This window comes from Nicotiana tabacum, chromosome 16 (assembly GCF_000715075.1).
Source record: "Nicotiana tabacum cultivar K326 chromosome 16, ASM71507v2, whole genome shotgun sequence".
NCBI lineage: Eukaryota > Viridiplantae > Streptophyta > Magnoliopsida > Solanales > Solanaceae > Nicotiana > Nicotiana tabacum.
This window is the reverse complement of record NC_134095.1, coordinates 39,910,410-39,932,625: the sequence shown is the minus strand read 5'-3', so window position 1 is coordinate 39,932,625 and position 22,216 is coordinate 39,910,410. Positions and strand designations below refer to the sequence as shown.

The 22,216-nt window shown below is 35.0% G+C and overlaps 2 protein-coding genes across 5 annotated transcripts in view; both read right to left on the bottom strand.

Moving 5' to 3' along the window:
• LOC107788638 (protein DETOXIFICATION 27-like) overlaps positions 1–13,145 on the bottom strand; it is a 29,940-nt gene extending 16,795 nt beyond the window's left edge. Inside the window, exons 1-5 of one of the 2 annotated variants that reach the window (XM_016610332.2) lie at positions 12,636–13,145; positions 11,479–12,020; positions 11,237–11,323; positions 2,884–2,942; positions 2,234–2,784 (exon numbers count right to left, since the gene is read on the bottom strand). In XM_016610332.2, coding sequence (XP_016465818.1) covers positions 2,468–2,784; positions 2,884–2,942; positions 11,237–11,323; positions 11,479–12,020; positions 12,636–12,944 — 1,314 coding nt within the window. In that variant the 5' untranslated portion in view covers positions 12,945–13,145 and the 3' untranslated portion in view covers positions 2,234–2,467. Of the gene's footprint in view, positions 1–2,033; positions 2,091–2,233; positions 2,785–2,883; positions 2,943–11,236; positions 11,324–11,478; positions 12,021–12,635 lie in introns of those variants that run through there. The other variant, XM_016610331.2, reaches the window with a different exon arrangement.
• A 1,986-nt stretch (positions 13,146–15,131) lies between these two features.
• LOC107788636 (protein DETOXIFICATION 27) lies at positions 15,132–19,498 on the bottom strand. Of its 3 annotated transcripts, none has more exons than XM_016610330.2 (8): positions 18,999–19,498; positions 17,972–18,513; positions 17,808–17,894; positions 17,663–17,719; positions 17,215–17,453; positions 16,827–16,945; positions 16,607–16,697; positions 15,132–15,504 (listed from the first exon to the last, which is right to left on the bottom strand). In XM_016610330.2, exons 1-7 carry the CDS (start codon positions 19,290–19,292, stop codon positions 16,611–16,613), a joined length of 1,425 nt encoding a protein of 474 aa, XP_016465816.1. In that variant the 5' UTR covers positions 19,293–19,498; the 3' UTR covers positions 15,132–15,504; positions 16,607–16,610. The 3 variants fall into 3 exon arrangements, with proteins under 3 accessions (XP_016465816.1, XP_016465815.1, XP_016465814.1); XM_016610329.2 differs by having other exon boundaries at positions 15,132–15,463; XM_016610328.2 differs by lacking the exon at positions 15,132–15,504 and adding an exon at positions 15,519–16,489.
• Between the last annotated feature and the right edge of the window lie 2,718 nt (positions 19,499–22,216).

The following is a 22,216-nucleotide window of genomic DNA, read 5'->3' as shown; positions in this document are numbered from 1 at the left end:
ATTGGAAAAAACTCTTAAATCTTCAAGAGTTTATGTATTCTTGCTAAAAGAAAACATGAAAACTTTTAAAATAGTAATGAAATATAAAAATAAAATAAATTTTTAGTAGAATATAGCAACCAAGATGATTGGGGACTTTTTAGTGTCATCATTTTCTTTATTGAGTTAGCTAAATAAGATCAAGAAACATCATTTTGAAGAACTTTTTTATGTAAATATTTTATAGCTCAAAGACTATTCATTAATATAATATTAACATAATTTTTAAAATTAGTACTTATTAAGAGGGAATACATGCGCAACGCACGTATCCTAAGACTAGTATAATATATATAAAGAGAGAGAGGAGTCCTAAAATAAAAATACATTCATGTACAAATTGAAAATAGGAAAAATATCACATATTTATTGGAAAATATCAGACTTCTTTAGGGCAGAGTTTCTTACTTTATTTAGTAACTAAATTAATAAGATGAGTAATCATTATTTCTAAAAACTTATGTCTTTTTCTTTAATTTTTCATTTACGAAAATCGAACATAATTTTTAATATAAAATTTATGTAATTCTTTATAAAATTTATACTCATTAAGACGAAGTACACGCGCAACGCGCGTCCCCTAAAGACTAGTTTATAATAGGTCCTAGGTACTATTAACATGGAAACAATCACTTAACATAAGCTAAAGTCCTAAAAGGAATACAAATAGATGTAGCTGCTATGGGTGTGATTGATGAAGAAAAATATAATTTCTCGTAGACTAGAATATATGTGTCAAGAATTCTTGTCTTTATATATTTATATCGAATTTACGTCCAATTTTGTCTTCCTATGCAAATATACGTCGAAATGGAGAGTAGGTAGACAAAGCTTTAATTTTGCCTAAGTAAGGAATTAAAAGCAGACACAAAGAAAGCTACATGATTGTACACCTAACACATTGCTTGCAGCTTTCATGCTCAATTGACTATTTAATTTATATATACTAACCCTATGTGGAAAAAAATATAAATTCCTGGTGGAATAAATTAAACCATCTGGTATTTTCAACATATGATCATAATCATCCATTTCCTCCTCCTCCTTTATGGTTTATAAAAACTAAAATATGAGGACAATCATTGAACTTATAAGTTCAAACTCTAATGTGAATTAAGCTTCAAAAGCAAACCAAACGACTGACAATCGTTCGTCTAACGTCTAATTGTCACTATCCATTTAATTCGCATATTAACTAAATGGTACAAAAGAGAGGAGGACATCATTTTCTGAATTAATTGTGTTGGTTGTTTATAGATATACGTCTCTGTGTCAATTATCATGCATCACGCATGTTTAACTCAAATCTAGAAGCCAGAAGGAGCTGATCAATATACAAGAGCAAAGGACAGGACGTAAGGCCCGACTATAATAATTAGTAGAGACTGGGACAAGTCGTGATGTTAGGTCTCTAATCTTATTTACATAATTAAAGCACTTTTTCAGGTCGAAAAGACTCAATATTTCTTCTCTACCTGTTTAAAAACCAACATCCAGGACAGATGTTCGCTGGTTAACTTCATTATTTCATCTTTTAAATAAAGCAAATGTGTGACTATAATTCCGTCAGGAACCTTCTTATTTTATTCTATTATACTTTATGCATATTTGGTTTTCAAACCATTTTTATAATAAAGAATATTTAGATTATTATAAATTATATCTCTAATTTTAGACATATTACTTGCAAGTATCTCTTATTTATTACTCTTTCTGTCCAATTTATGTCACATAATATTTTTTTAGTTTATTTAAAAATAATTTAACTTTATAATTTTCTTTTTATCTTTAATGAGATGATTTATAACTATACAAATATCTAAAGTTTGTTTTAGATCACAATTTTTAAAAAAACAAAAATTAATTCCATATCTAGTCAAATAATATCACATAAATGGTAACGGAGAGAATATCTTACTTGTCTGCCCAAAGATAAAAGAACACTTAAAATAAGAACAGGATTTTATATATATAAGTAAAGAAAATACTAATACCCGGTGGCAGCGAGGAAAGCAAGTGGTATCATCATCTCCCAACCATTAATATTCATGCTGCAATAGAGTCAGTCAAAAGTACAATAAGAAAGAAAAAAAGAAAATTAAACAGAAAAAGAAAGATAAGAACGGAAGAGGTGATAGAAAACTGATGAGAGAAGGATGTATAAGTAAAAAATAAAGCAGAGAAAGATGCAATAGACATAAACAAGAAATTGCTTAACTGATTGACTACAATGTTGCGACTGCAGTTTTTTTATAACAAAAAAACATAGCAAACTTAAGCTAAAAATTAGGAACTACCCCACAAAGTTTTCTCCTAAAAATTAGATAACAAAAACCACGTTAAACTACTTCCTAAGGACTAGAACAAACCTAAAAAAGTAGGAGTTTTATTTACTAACACCCTCCCTTAAACCGAAAGCTTTCGAGCTTCAGTTTATCTTCAATTTCTTGAGTTCTTCCATGGTGCTAAGTCCCAGCATTCTTCTCAAATTTTGGAAAGAAAGTAACTTGAGAGGTTTAGTGAAAATATCCGCCAACTGGTCTTCACTCCGGCAATATGTTAGCTCTATTATTCCTTCATTGTTGAGATCTCGCAAGAAATAGTACTTCACGTCAATGTGTTTGCTTCTTCCACGTAGCACCGGATTCTTTGACAACTTGATGGCAGAGTTGTTGTCACAGAAAATTGTAGTTGTTTTTTCTTGTTTGAATTTCAGTTCTTCAAGAATTCTCCTTAACCAAACAGCTTGACAAGCACAAGTTGTAGCAGCAACAAATTTAGCTTCGGTACTTGACAAAGTGACAATTGATTACTTCTTAGAAGACCACGAAACAACCCTCATACCTAACATAAAAACATAACCTGAAGTGCTCCTTCTGTCGTCTTGATCTCCTGCATAATCACTATCGGTAAAACCAATCAAATCAGATTTTTCACCCTTCTTGTAGAACAAAACAAAATCCTTAGTTCCCTGTAAGTAGTGAAAGATTCTCTTAGAATCTAGCAGGTGAATTTCAATTGGGCTCTCCATGTATCTGCTTATGAGACTTACAGCATATATGATGCCGGGCCTTGTAGCAGCAAGATACATCAAACTACCTACAATTTGCTTGTAGAATGTGATGTCCACCTTATTTCCGCTTCCAACTTTGCATAGCTTCAAGCCAAACTCAACTGGAATGTTGGCAGGATTGCAATTCTGCATTTTGAACCTGTCCAAAATTTCTCGCACATACTTCTTTTGGGAAACAAATATTCCATCATCAGATTGTACTATTTCTAATCCAAGAAAGTAATGCATCTTACTAAGATCGGACATTTCAAACTCATCCATAATAGACTTCATGAAATCGGCAAACATGACACTATCATTCCCAATAAATATAAGATCATCGACATATAAACACACAATGAGTATTTTTTCAGATTCTCCAGTGTTAACAAAAAAGAGTGTTCATATGGACATTTCAGAAAACCAACTTTTAGAAAGTAAGCCTCAATACGACTATACCAAGCTCGCGGAGCTTGTTTTAGTCCGTAAAGAGCCTTTTTCAACTTGTACACCTTATGCTCATTTCCAATTTTTATATAACCAGGAGGTTGTTCTACAAAAACCTGTTCTTCCAAGTGCCCATACAAAAATGTCAATTTGACATCTAATTGGAAAATAGGCCAAGAATTCTGTGCCGCTAATGCAATCACCAATCTGATTGTATCATGTCTTGCAACTAGAGAAATTACTTCTGTGTAGTCAATTTCATATTCTTGTTTGTATCCTTTAGCCACTAAGCGTGCCTTATACTTGTCAACTTCACCATCATCTTTCAGCTTTGTCTTGAATACCCACTTCACACCAATAGTTTTGTGCCCTTTGGAAGATCTGATAGCTCCCAAGTGCCATTTCTTTCAATGGCATCAATTTCGTCATCCATAGCTTTCCTCCATTTCTCCTCTTTAATAGCATTTTCAAAAGTTGTAGGATCACTATCTGCAAACAATGCAAAGTAGGAAAAATAATCTTCATTTACATCAATTCCTGTTACCTCATAATCCATCATCCACGCGGGCCTTTTGCGAGCACAACGAAGAGACTCATCTGGTGCATCAATTCCTTCCAAAGCTGAGGGTGAAATTTCAGCAGCTGCTGGATTATAATTTTCAGAACTTTCGGGTATTGTTGTTACTTCTTTAACTTCATTATCAATTAAGATTGGAATAAACTGCTGCATATTCCAATCTCAATAGTTTTCTTCATCAAAAATAACATCTCTGCTAGTCACAACCTTCTTTGTCAATGGATTGAACAACTTGTACGCCTTGGATGCCTCGCTAACACCAAGAAAGACACACTTCTTGCTTTTGTCATCAAGCTTCTTCCTCTTCTCGTCTGGGATATGTGCATAGCCAACTCAACCAAAAATTTTAAAATGATCTACAGTAGGTTTCCTTCCACTTCAAGCCTCCTCTGGAGTCATGTTTTGAACAGCAAATGTTGGACTTCTATTCAAAATATGAATATTCTAATTTACTGCTTCTGGCCAGAATGTCTTTGGAACTTTTCCTCGAGCTAGCAAGCTTCGAACCATGTTGAGAATGGTTCTATTCTTCCTCTCCGATACACCATTTTGTTGTGGTGTATACGCCGTTGTGAGCTCTTTTCGAATGGCATAAGTCCCATAAAATTCTTCAAATCCCTTAGAGCAATATTTGCCCCCACGGTCTGTTCGGAAGCTCTTGGTGGTCTTTCCTGTCTCATTCTCCACATTAGCTTTGAAGCTTTTAAATGCATTAAAGACTCTGATTTTTCCCACAGAAACTACACCCAAGTCTATCTAGAATAATCGTGTAATGACCCGACCGGTCGTTTTGAGTTTTTGCACCTTACTCGTCAGTTCTCGGGCATGGTTTGCCCCGTGTGATGGATTATGATTTATGTAAATCGTTGGGTTTGGTTTTCAGGGTAATCAGAATGAATTTGGAAGAACAATTCTCAGTTGAAGCTTGAAATTAGAAAAGTTTGACCAAGATTTGACTTGTTGGTATATGATTTCGGATCGAAATTTTTATGATTTGGTTAGTTCCGTTAGGTGATTTGGGAACTAACTAAATTATTTTGGAGCGTGATCGAAATGCATTTTGGAAGTCCATGGAAGTTTTAGGCTTGAATTAGTGAAATTGAGATTTTGATATTTTCTGGTTGATAGGTAAGATTTTGATATAGGGGTCGGAATGGAATTCCGGAAGTTGCATCAGCTTCGTTGTGTCATTTGTGACGTGTGTGCAAAATTACAGGTCATTCAGACGTGGTTTGGTTGGGTTTTTGATCAAAAGCATAATTTGAAAGTTCTTGAAATTCTTAAGCTTGAATCCGATGCAAATTTGGTATTTTAAGGTTGTTTTGAGCGTTCTGAAGGTTGGAACAAGTTTGAATGATGTTATGGGATATGTTGGCATGTTTGGTTGAGGTCCCGAGGACCTCGGGTGAGTTTCGGGTGGTCAATCGGACCATTTCATGTTGTGAAAAATTGCAGAATTGCTGTTGTTGGTGTTGCAAGTTTTTGACCTTCGCATTCGCGATGCATGTCCCGCGTTCGCAAAGGGTTAAGGTGCGAGGATGTGGAGTTGGCCTTCGCGTTCGCGAAGATGGTTCCGCGATTGCGAAGATGTAAGGTCTTTGGTCATCGCGTTTGCGAGGTTTAGGTCGCGTTCGCATAGAGGAAGAAGGATAGCTGGGTCCTCAGTGCATTTGTTCTACATGTTCGCGTAGTTAGGGTCGCGATTGAAAGGTGTTGAGTGTGTTGTGCATCGCATTCGCGAGAGCTTTCTCACGTTCGCGTAGAATAAATTTCGGTCAGTGAAGCAATGTGCTTCGCGAACGCGAGGGCTATGCCGCATTCGCGAGAGCTTTCTCACGTTCGCGTAGAATAAATTTCGGTCAGTGAAGCAGTGTGCTTCGCGAACGCGAGGGCTATGCCGCATTCGCGATGAAGAAATGTATGGGCAGAAAGTTTATATTTTAAATCAAAGGTTTAAGTCCAATTTCATAAAAACCATTGGAGAGCTCGGGAGAAGGTGGAATTTGAGGAGATTTTCAGTGGAGCTATTGGGGTAAGTATTCTTCACTCATATTTGGTTTAATTCCATGATTTGGTCTTGAATTTCATCATTTAATTTGAGAAATTAGAGTGAAAATTGGGGGGAAATGGAAGAACAGTTGAGATTTCTTTTGGGGATTTGAATGGGCAATTGAGATCGGATTTTGACGAATTTGATATGGGTAGACTTGTGAGTGAACGAGGATTTTATTGATGTGATTTTTATCGGATTCTAAGACATGAGCCCGGGGGCCGGGTTTGAGCAATTTCGGGATTTTTGATGTAAATTAGATATTTTCGAGTGGGCTTTATTTTCTTAGCATATTTTAATAGTTATGTACTGATTGTGGATAGATTTGGAGCATCCGAAGGTTGATTCGTAAGGGCAAAGGCATCGCGGGCTAGAGTTTGGACCAGATCAAGGTAAGTAATGATTGTAAATGTTGTCCTGAGGGTTTGAAACCCCAGATTTCACATCGTTGTGCTACTTTGAGGTGACACACACGCTAGATGATGAGCGTGGAGTTGTGCAACGTTGGTGATTGTGACTTGGTCCGTCCCGTACAATTGTTAAGTCGCGTATTTGATTTGAAATCTTATGATATTTCATATTTTAGAGATTGATATTATATTTTGGGTTGTATGCCATGTTTGGGGCCTTGTGCCGACCTGTTGAGACCCTTAGGGGGCACTTTCACTATTTTTCCTCACTCTGTTTTGAAAGCATATCCTCAATCATGTTTTACCTGTTTATTGTTTAAATCTGGTTTTATCACTTTACTTCTTGAAATGTGAAAACTGTTTGGGCTGAGTTCCTTGTTTTACTGATGGTCTGAGTGATCGTGAGGTTGATGACTGAGATAGACCGAGGGTCTGATTGTGAGGTTGATGACTGAGATAGACCGAGGGTCTGATTGTGAGGTTAATGACTGAGCGAGGCTGAGGGCCTGTTGTGAGGATTATATTTATATGGATCGGGTTGCATGCCGCAGCGATATAGCGCTTGGGCTGTAAGAGCCCCTCCGGAGATCGCAGTCGACTATATATATGGATCAGGCTGCACGTCGCAACAGTTACTATATAGTACCTATTGAGTGTGAATGCTGAGTGTGAGCGCTGATTGGAAAGAGTTGAGTCACGAGTGACTGAGAGTCTTGCCCAAGGGGCTATATATATATACATGTACATGAGTGATGCTTTGCCTGAGGGACTAGTTTATGAACTTACTGTTTTCACCCCTCTTTAAAGTGAAATTGAACATGTTGATTTAATTACTGCTTTCACTCATCTTTAGACCGAGCCTCTATTGAAAATGATGAACAAATGTTTTCAATAATCTTTTATTTAAACTGAAGTTTTTAAGTTATGAAAAGGATTGTGAATTTATGTTATGCCAAGGGGCTGTATATGAACTATGTTTTGCCCGAGGGGCCGATTATGATTTTTATCTCTTTTATTATAAATGGTATTGAACCCCTACTGAAACTGTTGGAAAGCATTTTTCAAATGATTTTCACCAAAAGCTGGATTTTAAATGAGACGATTGACTCGTATTTTGATTTGAAAGATTGTTGTGCTTATTGAGTTTATCATAAATGTGGATTCGTCGTTTCCTACTGCTTATTATTTATTTACTCTTATTACTTACTGGGTTGGAGTACTCACATTACTCCCTGCACCTCGTGTACAGATTCAGGTATTTTAGAATCCGGTAGCGGGTGTTAATTGCTCAGAGGCGGAGTCGTCGGAGTTAGCAAGGTGGCTGCATGACGTTCGTAGCACTGCTTTCTTTCCTCTCATTTCCATTACTGTATTTGGTACATTTTTAGACTCTTGTTGTATTCAGACCTTGGTAGATGCTCATGACTAGTAACACCCCGATGTCGGGCTTGTATGTTATTTCTGCACTGTTCATTCAGACTTATATTATGAAATATTTGTTTAATTAAATGCTTAAAAATGACTCTTAATGATTAAAGGGTTAAAGTGGGTGTTGTGTCAGCTGGCCTTGTCTTTACGAGAGGTGCCATCACGACCAGGTCTGAGTTTTGGGTCGTGACAAGTTGGTATTAGAGCCTAGGTTACATAGGTCTCATGAGTCATGAGCAGGTTTAGTAGAGTCTCGTGGATCGGTACAGAGCCGTCTGTATTTATCCTCGGGAGGCTTCAGAACCTTTAGGAAAAACTTCACATTCTTGAATTCTTATCGTGCGTCTTTGATTCAGCTTGAAATTTAACTCTTTGAAATCCTTCCACGCGTTCATATGCGCGCGTGAGCGCTCGGTATCATATGTGCATCGATGGCTTGTGATTCCCTGATCGACGGGCGAGATGTGATCTCTGTGTGTTGATGTAGGGCTAGTCTGGAGGACTCGAGGCCGGATTTTTGGCTATAGCTTGAGCTCTGAGCTGATGATTGTGTGAGCGTGTGCTTCTAGACCTTTATGTTCTGTTGTGTCCCTATTAAGGGGAGTAATGAGTGGATAGCTACGTGATGAGTATGTTATGGCTGCGAGATGTGTCCATATGAACCGAATGAGGCGAGAAGGGTCTGCTTTGGGGCAGCAAGGACTTTTTGGTATTTGATTTCCATCTTAATTCGAAGTATAGCCCCGAGTTATGGGTGTGTGAAGAATCTTTTCATGTGTTCTAATTAGGAGTGAAGTAAATTTCATGTTGCGGTATGAGTTCAGACTCAGGAAGACTAAGTGACTGCGTGATGTTTATGACGGTGGAAGGTATACAGAAATGTTAGTTGGAGGCAAAACAGGTGTGTTATCTCCTGCGGCGTGTTCTGAGGTTGTGTGATCCTTATGTTGTCTGTTAGGAGGTCTCATTTACAAGTGAATTATATGTGTTGGAATTTAAATTTGGGCCGCTTAAGAGAGTGGGCTTGACTATTACAAGGGTGAATGCGAGATTTGCATAAGATTTAAAGTACTAGGTGGTCTGTGTTCATGAGTGTATGAAGGGTTGAGTTTAATCTCACTATAGTATTATGGTAGCAATAGAGTATATGTGTTATGACCTGTGGCCACATATGTCAGAGTGAACCAACTCCAAAACATGCTTTGCTCACCATGATTTGCCTTTCGGGAATTGAGATTGGTGTTGTTTGCCAACAACACATTCTTCACAAATTTGAGAAGGAGCAGTAATTTGAGGAAGACCTGTGACCATGTTCTTCTCCTGAAGTGTCTTCAATCCTCCAAAACTCAAATGACCATAACGAAAATGCCACAACCATGAGGGATCATTCACTTCCGTCATCAAACAAGATTGAATACTATCAATCTTTATCGGAAATAATATGTTGGAACTCATCTGAACTATTGCTATAGCTCCTCTCACAGGGTCATAAATTTCACACTCACCCTTCTTAATAGTGATGACATAACCTTTCTCTTGCAACTGACCAACACTCAGTAAGTTGCTTTTCAAATTAGGAACATATAACACATTAGAGATTGTTTCCACAAAACAATTCTTGGTTTTGATCTTGATGTCACCTTTTCCCGTTGCATCGACAGTAAAACAATCACCAAAACTAACTTTAGAACGGAAGCCTTCATTTAAGTAAGAAAAGCAAGACTTACTTCCAGTCATGTGATTAGTGCAGCCTGTGTCTAAATACCAAACATCTTGCTCGGTTTCCTTCTCTACTTAAATTGCCATCAACAAGGTCTCACCTTCCTTGTTCTCCACGTAATTGGACTTCTCTTCCTTTTCTTTTTCATTAGGCAGCCCAGTATAACATTCAGATGCGTAATGACCAAATTTATGACATCTATAGCACTCTGTCTTGGATTTGTCATAATCTCGACCTCTGCCTTTTCCTTGAGATTGATCATTATTTGCTTTGAAATTCCTACAGGAATCTCTAACTCCACGATCTCCTCTTCCTCTTCCTCTGCCTCAACCTCTACCTCTACCCCTTCCTCTGGAATTGGAAGAAGAAATAAAAGTAGAAGCCTTCAAAGCCTGCTCATCGAAAGTTGAACTACGGTTCATCTTCTGCTCATGCACCAATAAAGAGCTCTGCAATTCGTCAAGTGATAAGACATCTATGTCTTTTGACTCCTCAATGGAGCAAACGACATAATCACACTTTGGTGTCAGAGAGCGCAATATCTTTTCCACTATTACGATGTCGCCCATGTTCTCACCATGGAATCGCATTTTGTTGCATATCTCCATGGTTCTAGCACAGTAGTTGGTGACGGATTCTCCTTCCTTCATCTGCAAGGTTTCGAAGTCCCTCCTCAAGGCTTGTAGTTGTGCTCACTTCACTCTTGTAGAGCCTTGATACTTTTTCTTCATGGAATCCCATATATCCTTGGAAGTTTCTTTGCAAAGAATGGTTTCCAAGATGGAACGCTCAATAGCCTGAAAGAGATAATTTTTTGCCTTTAAATCTTTCAACTTTCTTGCTTCAAACTCAGTCTTTTGAGCATCCATCAAAGTTTCGCCTACTGCTGGCGATTTAATACCATCTTCAACAATTGGCCAATACTCTTTTGACCGTAAGAAATTCTCCATCAGCATACTCCAGTGGTCATAGTGACCATCAAAACAGGGAATAGCTGCTTGCACAAAATTGCTCTCTGAAGCCATAGATGAAGAACAATTTTTTTTGTTTTTGGGTAAACTCTCTCTCTCACGGGTTTATCTTTTTTCTGGATCTAACCTTGTTCGGATACCACTGATAAAAAACTAATGAGAGAAGGATGTAGATTTATAAGTGAAAAATAGAGCAGAGAAAGAGGTAATAGACGTGAAGAAGAAATGGCTTGACTGATTGACTGCAATGCTGCAACTGCAGCCTTTTTATATATAAAAAAACATAGCAAACTTAAGCTAAAAATTAGGAACTACCCCACAAAATTTTCTCCTAAAAATTAGATTACAAAAACCACGTTAAATTACTTCCTAAGGACTAGGACAAACCTAAAAAAAGTAGGAATTTTATTTACTAACAAGAGGGCAATTCGAAAGAAAAAAATTGGATGTGAAACTCGAATTGATTGTTATGTGTAGCTACTTTAGTTAAATTCAATAAATTAAAACTGAAAATGAAACTAAAGAAATGACGAATGGCTTACCAAATGGACAACGCATCAAGAGCCAACGTTGCATTCTCCAAATACCCTGTCATCAACATTAATATCCTATAGTACCAGTTCTCCAAGCTACAAATAAATGTTCAAAACATAATTATAAGATTGTAATCACAATTTTTATTCCCATATCTTGTCTTCAAATAGTATAATTAAGTCAGATATTCAAGCAGATTTATAATTAAAACAAAATATTTTTGTTTAAGAGCGGTATTAATTTTGCGTACCAAAGCATGACGCCAGAAGCGGCAGAGAGTCGAATGAATTCCCAAAGTCCCGAAAATGCTTGTGTGGAGAAACCACTCCACGTTTCTGGACATCCACCACATGCGGTGTACCAAAACAACCCAATAAACAACAACCACCACGATATATCCAGTGCCACGGCGGCTCCCACTATTCCGAGATTCAGTTTGTACACGAACAGCCAGCTAACCACCGTGTGAATCGCCAGCACCGCCAGTGAAACCCAAGCGAGAACCGCCGTCTTCAGCTGGCTCTGCAAAAACCTCTGTATCGGAAACTGAAACGCAAAGCTGAAGTGCAGCGGAATAAACCACAGCGCCACCATTCCTGATAGTTCTGCCACGTCGTCCGGTTGGCCTAACGCTCTCAAAATTGGGGTGGCGAATATGTACAGCGGCAGCAATAGGAAGCAACATAGAAATAGAACGATCCATGATCTTTGCATGTATATTCCTAACATGTGATGTTTTTTTGCTCCAAAAGCTTGTCCACATAACGTCTCTAATGCACTCGCCATTCCTAGCTACATGTCCATGTCAAAAATTAAACCAAAAAACAGAAGTTACTCACTACTTTTGTTGATTGGCAACAGAGTAGAAATTCTAACAAGAAATCCGACAAGTACCCGTGGATTTAGGATTTTAAATTCTGGGTGCTCGCCAAAAAAATTTGAAAGAAAAGGAAAAAGGAGTTTAGATGTAGGTGCTTACTCAATATTTATTTAAATATTTTTATAATTATTTATGCAAATTTACTAAATCTTGTGCTTGAGCACCAGCAAATGGCCATGTAGATCCGCCAACAATAGTAGATAAGAGTTAAACATGTAACCTAAAAATATTACTATACCAGAAGCTTAATTATTATATGTCACAACAATTTGTATATATTATATACTCCTCCGTTTCAATTTATGTCAACTCATTTGACTAGGCACGGAGTTTAAGAAAAGAGAGAACATTTTTAAACTTGTAGTGTAAAATGAGGCACATATATTTTGTGTGGCTATAAATCATTGCATAAAGGTAAATTGTTTCCAAATAAGGAAAGAAGTCATTCTTTTTGATACGGACCAAAAAGGAAATAGTTTCACATAAATTGAAACGGAGGGAGTAGTATTGAAGAGGGATATACATACAAGGAGGCCAAAGTTGAGGCCAACAATGACAGTGTTAGAAATGGAGATGGCAGCGAGTTCAACTTCACCAAGGTGTCCAGCAAAACCTTGAGTGATAATGTTCATGGTATAAGAGGCTATACGGCTGAAGATGGATGGACCAACGATATGCCATAGTTTCTTTGTTTCGATCCATACTCTTGTTTTTAGATCTTTATCATCATCTTCATCAACTCTTTCAACTGTATTTTTCGACAGCAACCAGTCCGCGGAGGTTGCCTCCGCCAGCAACGGTTGCCGGTTTTCCTCGTTATCTTTAACGCTGCCCATTTTGTAATATACTAGAATAAGGCAGAGGAAGGTGTAAAATTTAGTAGGTGGTTACCAAAAGGAGAGTTGTATATGAAAAACCGTGGGGCGATTTTGTGGGGAAGTTTATAGAAGAACCCAAGTAATACGATGACGGCGTAAACTTTTACATTCAGCGTAATTGGACTGATAGCAAAGTAGTTGCCAATTTTGAATTGTTTGGATCATTTCATTTACAAATTCGATCAGTATGGAAAGTCTTTTTTTGTCAACTACTAGTTTTAATACTAACAGAAATTACGTTTACAGTCAGCAATACTAATTAAATTGCATTAACAGTCAGTACCTATTAAAGTAATCTAATGAATCTTATAATCGAAAAATTAAACTGGTCTTAGACTGATCGATCTATCCATGTGATTAGAGCTTGTGAAGTAAACAAGAGCAATAGTTAATCGAAAACCTTTGTGTGTGTGGGGTTTTTTTTTTTTTGAGAAGAATACTTCACTTTAATTGTTTTTTGTTGTTTTCACACATATTAAGGAATTCACCTTTTAATATTAATTAAATATAAAATTGACCATATTAACCTTAATTTGTTCATTAAAAATATAATAAATACTCCTAGGCTCTTTACTCCAAGGGCAACTTTGGAAAAAAGAAATTAATTCCTTTTTGATATCTGAAAAAATCAAATATTATGGATTACAAAAAAAAGAGCTAAAAATTAATTAAAGTAGACAGGAGGGAGTAGTAATTATCATAAATTATGCATCATTACAAAATAACAAGGTCAATTTGTGCTATTGGAATATATATATATATATATATATATATAATTTCAAGAGCTTGGGTATTTAATAAGGTATTACCTCCATTGAGCCGATTCGAATTTGTAGAGGCTGGTAATTGTTCGGTTAGGTTGTTTTAATTTCACTAGGATTTCATTTAAGATAAGGAACTTCACGGCTTAACACTGTCATATTTCTAGCTCACTATTTCAAACGAGATAATACAGTGCGGTTTTGTAGCTATGATTTATATTTTCTCTCCATTTTAATTTATATCATTGTACTTACCTAGATTCAAAAATTGTTGTTGTATATTGCATATATAATAAAGTGTCATTAAAATAAAATAAGAATATGTCAAATATAAAAATGGGTCAATATATATTTGAACGATTTTAAAAGCAAACGTAGTATTAAATGAAACGGACAAGTAGCAAAATAAAAAATGGCTCCTTCTCAAGCAATTGAATGCCAACTTGATTATAGTCATGATTCATGACTTGATAACAAAAGATATGACAAAAGATGTGGTTGTAGCACTTTTTTCATTGCTTTTCACGCTAAAGAGCAATTAAATGCTAGTACTAGTAAAATTTTATTTTCCAGGATAATTTTGTTGCCTTCTTTTTTTCTATTACAATGTGAAATCTATTTAGAATCTTTGACAAAAATATGTAAATTTTTTGTTTCAAATTCTAAGAAACGTGTACAGTAAAAAATGCATATGACAAATGAGACTTAACACAGATTTAATAAAAAGATAAAGAATTTCTGAGCAACGATCGTAAGAGATTAGTGACAAATTGAACCCGACAAATGAGATTTCTACATCAGAAAGTAATATAAATGACAATTACTTAAATCACAAAAATATGCATTAAAACATGTGCTGAAATTAAAATACATGCACCGCCTGGTATGAACCAGGGCCCCTAGTTATAGGAAAAATTTCCTGAAACTAGTAAATATTTAACAAATGTGGAACCAACTGGGCCATCAGCCATACAGTTGTAAGTTTAGTTTGAGAAATTTCAAAATGTATTTGAGCTAATATACCACCAGACATAGTACTTTTGTAACTAGAACTTTCTTTTACAAGTGATGATGATTGACAAAGATAAATGACCATATAATTCTACTTTGGTGCAAGCTGAGTTGTGGCGGATTGTATTCACCTTCCAGTTGCCTAAACTCATTAAAAATTATAGGTTTTCATACCTCAAATATTTGATCTTGTTGTTCCTACACCCTTCTTAGCAAGCTCAAAGGTGGAGCCATGTCACAGCTGTATAATTTTTGTTTCTCTTTGATTTTGGTAAGTGGGTGGAGATATATCAGCTTTCTAGCTAGAAGATCATTATTTTGTGTAAATAATTCTTCATCGGTGAAATAACGTTGTATAGCGCTCTCAAAATAATAGCTGAAAATATGGTTATATATATTTCAGTATGTTATATACAAAAAATATACAAATTGTATACATTTTTGCGGCTACCAAATATAAATAGTTTCGGCCGCGGGCTAAAAATTGATCTTTGCTCTTCTTCGTCTCCATCATCATCAAGCCCATCTACGAACCTATTTTTAGTAGGAAAAAAAAGGTTGTATATTACAATAGACCACACAAGTCCACGTTAGTACAATAGACCCTATGGTCCGGTCCTTTTTCGAATTCCGTGCATACCGGGAGCTTAATGCACCGGACTGTCCTTTTTTTATATTACTCATGTGCCGAATTGTACCAAATTCCTGCAATTGCAATTGGTAGGACGAATTTAACCTGTTATTCACTGGCATAGGAACAACAATGTTTATATCATTATGATTCCCTTCCCCTGAGCCAAAGAACCAAAAATAATAGAGGGGCAAAAGAAGAAGCAAAGCTGTTTAAGAAAATTTATATAAAAACCTAAAACTCCATAAATATAGCCAGAGTTTGGACATAAATTTAGTTTTATCTTGAAAAAAATGAGTTTTTGAATATGAAATGAAAATTAAATTTTTAAAGTTAAAATTGTGTTTGGACATGCATTTTACTTGAAAAGAATTTGCAGTTTTGTGAGTAGAAAACTTCAAAAACTACTCTAGAGCTATTTTTGAGATTTTAAGCCTTTGTTTTCAAAAGCTGCCAAAAAATGGTTTAAATCTATAAACAAACAGATATTTGATTTGCTAAGAAGAGATCACAATCCCTTTCAAAGATACGCTTCAATCTTCATGATACTACCAGAACTTGTACAAAGATACAAAAATGTGAGTTCTGAAAACTCTGATTTCTCTGAAAAATAATGAAAAACTGATGTTAATCCTCTGGTCTTTTGATTCATCCCTGTACCATTTTCCTCCTTTCAAGGAAGCACAAAATAAAAAAGACAGTACGATCACGGTCAGACTGCTGAAGAGTCCAGATGATAATAAGCATTTAGCTACACCTAAGACCTCATCAGTTTCTATCTCTACAATAATAGCTACAAACACCAAGCACAAGAGCAAGTGATTGGAGCGTTTTACTTTCTTTAGTGAACTTAATTGACGCAAATCTAGATTAATAGACCAGTGAATTCGAACATCAAATAGTTAAAAAAATACAAACAAAAGCAACTGGAACAAAGATATTATATATCACGGAAATGTTATATCAACAAATAGCACAACTATCTTCCAACATTAGCAGACCCCAAGTTTTCTGCATGCGTGTGAGACCCTTTGTTAGTGAGTGTTAATGAATCAAGAACAATGTCGTTGACATTCCTCTCGAATTTCAGCTTCTCATACCTAAGTTGAATGTCCAGTAGAAAAAGTTGAATTTTTCATAGAAAATTTTGGCAAGGGAGAAATATTTCTTGCTACACAGCCAAATTGAAAGGAGAATTATCTAGTTCGATATTATACCTCTTTATATGGTCCATTGACATCTGATGGTCATAATCGTTAATATCAATGTTTGAACTATAGTCCCCGTGATCATGCCATACCATAAGCCCTGCAAATTTACTTGCTACATGTTATCTCCAGTATACGTTTGAGTATATTAGATTGTAGTCGTTTTACCACAGTTAATATTATAAAGGGAGATCGATTCTAAAATATCATGGTTTACTGTTTTACATACCGTTAATCCAAAATCTAGTGACCATCCAAAAAATATTCCGAGGGGCACTCCTACTAAATAATAGCTGCCTAAGTTGACATATGCCACATGTGCTTGCCAACCAGATCCAATTGCTACGCCTGAAAACATTGTAGCAAATAATTAACTACAATACATGGTTTTTCATATAAATGTCAGCATCTAATACTTTGAGATGGATTTAACTTTTAAAGAATCTTTACATTCTCGACGTATTTTAACCTATTGTAGTAGGTACCTTACATTATTTCTAGGCTACTAATTCTATAGTGATGAAAAGTTATCTCTAATTATCTCTTAGTACATGATAGTGCAAAAATTGGTTTACACTGTCAATATATAAAAGTTAAACTCCTTTAAGATTCCTCACCTGAAAGAACCGGTTGAACGCAATTACAAAGGATTGTGGTCGCCAACAAAAATGCAAATCCACACACCATTCTAATGACAGGAGTACTTGACGTGAATATCATTGAAAGCTTATCAGGAAAGGCCATAACTATTGACCAAAACAAAATGCCCAATGCTAAAGTGTTCAACAATGCAACTTTCGTGGCAAACTTTGCATGGTTCCCATTTCCAGCTCCAAGCTCATTTGCAACACGTACCCTATATTTAAAGAAAAATGCATAGTTACCGGATGAAACTTTCGTATGGTACTATGGCCCAATGAAACTTCAGTGGCAGAAAACAAGAAATGACATATGCTCTTTTCTATTATTAATAAACATTCATGTACCAGAAGAGAAAAGATGAACAAACCATAAGCTACACTTAATTTAAATAGTAGAATGAATTCAACTATTTGATGAACATACCCTGTTGCCGCCAAAAGACCTAGTGGAATCATGGATTCCCACCCGATGATTGTAATACTGGAGAAGAAAGAACATCAATTTACTCCCAAAATCAAGCAAAAGATAGCATTTACTTGAGCTAAATATACAATAAAAAAGAACAAACCAGATAGAGAGCGCATCAACTGCAACCTCAGTATTGTTCATGTACCCAGACACAATAACTAGCACTCTAAAATAAATATGCTCCAACCTGAAATATCAAACATTATTATATTAATGTGACTGTGTTTCTGATAACAGAGAGAAATAAGGGACAAGAAAGCATACAATAGCATCACCCCAGAAGCCACAGCGAGCTTAAAGAAATCCCAAAGACCAACAAACGCTTGCATAGAGAAACCAGTCCAAGAATGAGGGCACCCACCAAAGACAATGTAAGCAAGAAATCCCAACACAGAAATCCACCAAGAGAAATCAAGAATGAGGGCAGTCCCAACAATTCCAAATCCCAATTTATATAGAAAAATCCAACTCAAGACCACGTGAAGAGCAAGTGTCCCGCCAGAAACCCAAGCAATTACCGATGTTTTTAGCTGACACTGCAGGAACCTTAACAAAGTGAACTGAAAAGGGAAACTCAAGTGCATAGGGATTAGCAGAATTGCTACTTTTCCAGTCAATTCAGCCACTGCTTCCGGCTGCCCCAGTAGCTCCAATATAGACGCGGCATAAACAAAAAGAGGCAATTGTATCATTGAGCTGATAAATAACACAACCCAAGAACGTTGCAAGTATACGCCCAACATATGGTATTGCTTTGCCCCATAAGCCTGGCCACACAATGTCTCCAGAGCACTGGCCATTCCCAGCTGACCAATCAGTAATACTTCAATAACATCAACAAAATTTCAAACAAAAAATTTATATAAAGCAGCTGATAGTTTTCTCTATATCAGACATGGATTTAAATAAACTAAACCTCATTATTCATTTCTTATTTAATTTTACAAAAATCAATCATTTGGTGAGTACTTTCTTTCTTTGGAGTTTAAATTCTATACACAGGCAATGTAAAAAAAAAGGTATTTAAACAATCTGATTACTTATACTGTAGTTACAGGTAAAAGGGTAGCCCTGTGCACGAAGTATCCCGCGATTAGAGGTTGATTCCACGATTCGAACCCGTGATATATAGTCACACGGAGACAACTTGACTGTTGATCCAAGGCTCCCTTCACTGTAGTATAGGTAGATATCTCTATTTTGATTAAGCTACACTAATCATATTAAAAATTACACACTATTAGTCATATAACTTATAGATCCTTTTGCATTTTCAAAAAGAATAACATACCAAGAAGCCGAAAGTAATGGGAATGAAGAAAGTGGTGGCAAGGGAAATGGCGGCGAGGTCACGGTTACCCAAGTGGCCGGCGAAGGATTGACTGATAACTGTGAGAGAAAACATGGCCAATCGGCTGAAAATGGAAGGTCCAGCTATTTCCCATATCTTCTTTGATTCTCGGCATGTTCTTTTGACTAAATTATCTGCTTTTGATTCTTCTTCTTCTTCTTCTGCTCTGTCTTTGAAGTGTAAAAGGGGCTCATTTCCTGTGGTTGAATTCATTCTTCTATTGAGTAACAGCATCACAACGATAATTGCCGAATGACAAGGACAATAGATCGGAAGGTTCAAAAAGACAACAATGTCGATCCAAAAATATAAATTAAAAGCCAAGTTGGGAAATTAAATAAAATTATTAATCAAAATTAATAGACAAACTAGTTAAAATCTTTCGTAAGCTACAGAGTACAGACAACTCAACCTGCCTCGCAACCCCTTTTAACTGAGAGAAAAAAAAAAGTCAAGGTAGGGAAATGAGAATAGAAAATCCATAAATAATGCTCGCCTTTGGCGATAGATTTGTGACATTTAAAAAAAATTAAGAATATTATTTATTCATAGAATATGATCAGTTTTTTAAAAGAAAATTGAAAAGAATTATCAATCCCTAAAAAATGATTTAGGACACTTTTTGGGTGAACTATTATTTTTCACTCACAAAACTTCAACTTTTATTCAAATAAAATACATATCCAAATACAACCTTAACTTCCAAAACTATTTTTCAACACAATTTAAAAAAAATCAAATTTCTATTAAATGTATGTCCAAATGCTAGTGGTATTTCAATATTTGTGATAACCAAAATTCATTATTTTCGAATACGTACTGAAATTTAGTCTTTGAAATACTGATGAAATATTAGTTATTCGGAAATTATTTTAAGTTAGATTATGCTTTTAGTAAAATTATTTTCAAACACAATTTCAACTTTTAAATAATCTTTTATAACTTTAATTTCAAATAATTTCCTTGAGCTTCAACAAAATCTTATTCAAACATCTACTTAAGATACAAAGTGGCAGCTCAGTAAAAAAGTTTTCATTTAATTTTCAAATATAACCTTTATAAATTTCCAATGAACTTATTGTTTAACTTTAAGGACAAAAGAGAATTCATTTTCTTACTTTACCACTTTAAATAATTGAAGATTTCATATGGTACGATTTAAGGTATAAAGTGGTAGCTCAGTAATATGCTGCAGTTCTTTTTTTGTTTTACTTTATTTATTAAATATTATCTATACTATATTAAAAGCACGAAGGCCCTTAGCAAAATGTCGTTCGTCATTTTTACATTTTAAAAATAAATCTTATATTGGACAAAATCGTAAATAAATTATTTACCTAATATTTAGGAATTTGAAATCAACTAAAATCTTTCTTACTAAATCTTTTTTATTTGAATTACTATATAGGAAGTCCTAATATTTAGGACATTAAAATCAATTGAATTTTACCTTATATAATTTTTTCATTATTTGAACTAATAGATAAACTCGATAATAATAAATGCCATTGACCAACAATTAAGGGTTTTAAAGGAGCTGAAATAAATTAACTCACGTCAAACTATCGAGGATGACGTGAATTTTAAATTTGGATACAAAATCTTGAGTTTTAAAACGTATAGCAAAAATTTACTTTCGTGTGCACTAATTGTGTTTTTCCTTTTTTATAATCATGTTCATTGAAAGTTTAAAAAATTTTACACTTCCAAAATTTGAGTCATTTAATTATTTATTTAGTATTTAAAACTTTGATATTTACTAAAATTACTAAGTCTCTCTCAATTTGAATTAGCATTATCAAAGAATTCTAACGAATTAAATGTTTAGAACATTAATATTAACTAAATTTTGAAGACTAAATCTCTCGTTATTTGAAATATATTCTATCATAGATCTAACCAATTAATTTTATATAATTAATTATCTTTAAAAAAAGACTAAGTAAAAAACTATGAAGTGGATAATGTCGGTTGGCACTCATCCAATTTCCGTATTCTTAATTATTTATTTTTAACCGGTGAAAAAAACCAAGCTCTTAAATCATCAAATACTGTATAATCTTGCATAAATTGAAAAGGAGGCATAATAATTCAAAGTTGAGATGATAAAGTTATAGAACTCAGACTAACTTTAAATTAAATATATGAAATGATGATCGATGAATTTTATGGAGCAGAATCTCTTCCTTTATTGAGTTAGCTTATACTCATGAATTCTGGAGCTTAAATTTTTATTTTGTACTTTTAAATTATTTTTAGTGGTATATTTATTTATTTAAAAAATCACTCATCGAGATGGGGTACACGCGCAAAGTGCGTACCATAAGACTAATTAATTAGAAATGTCTAAGCAGCTATGCACCAACAAAATAAACTGTTCGCACATCAATAGCAATAATTTGTTTTATTTTTGAAAAAAAGATACTCCTAAGTCCTAATAAAAAAATTGAGAGATTGAAGACAATGAGACAACATTACAATAACTGAAAATGACGCTAGATGGCCCTTTTTAAACTATTATTTATCTTTTGACGTCGTTAAAAAAAGTTTTGAAAAAATAATCTCGTGTCAGTATTTTAAACACGGTCGACAGTATTTTGAAGCATCAAAAAACTCTGATGATGACCAGAATTTTTAGCACCAGAATTTTGAAGCACAAAAAATTATGACTATCACCAAAATATTTAGTCACAATACTGAAAAGTTCTGGTAATTCATCAGAATTTATGTCAAAATCGGGGCGATCACCATAACTGTTGTGTACTTTAAAATTCTGCCCAATATGCTTTAAAGTTCTAACGATCGAGAATAATTCTACCGAGCAAACTTAAAAGTTCTAGGATGAGGTTTCTTCCCTAACACTTTTGTTATTGAGATAAAAAAATCAAATAACACCGAAATATCCTATTTTTGTCATTCTTTTTATAGGAACTTTGTTAGGACTTACGATAGAAAAGATAGGTGGGCTTGAAGGTGAATTGGGCCAGCTGAGAAGGTGATTATTGGGCCAGTCAGGAAGAGTACTATGTTTGCAACCCTAGTTAATAGCACGGGCAAAGATCACTTTTAGCCTGTGGCTGAAATTATTTATATTCGATATCTGCAAAAGTGTATAAAATTTATATATTCTTTTATGTCACGACCCGAATTTTTCGTCT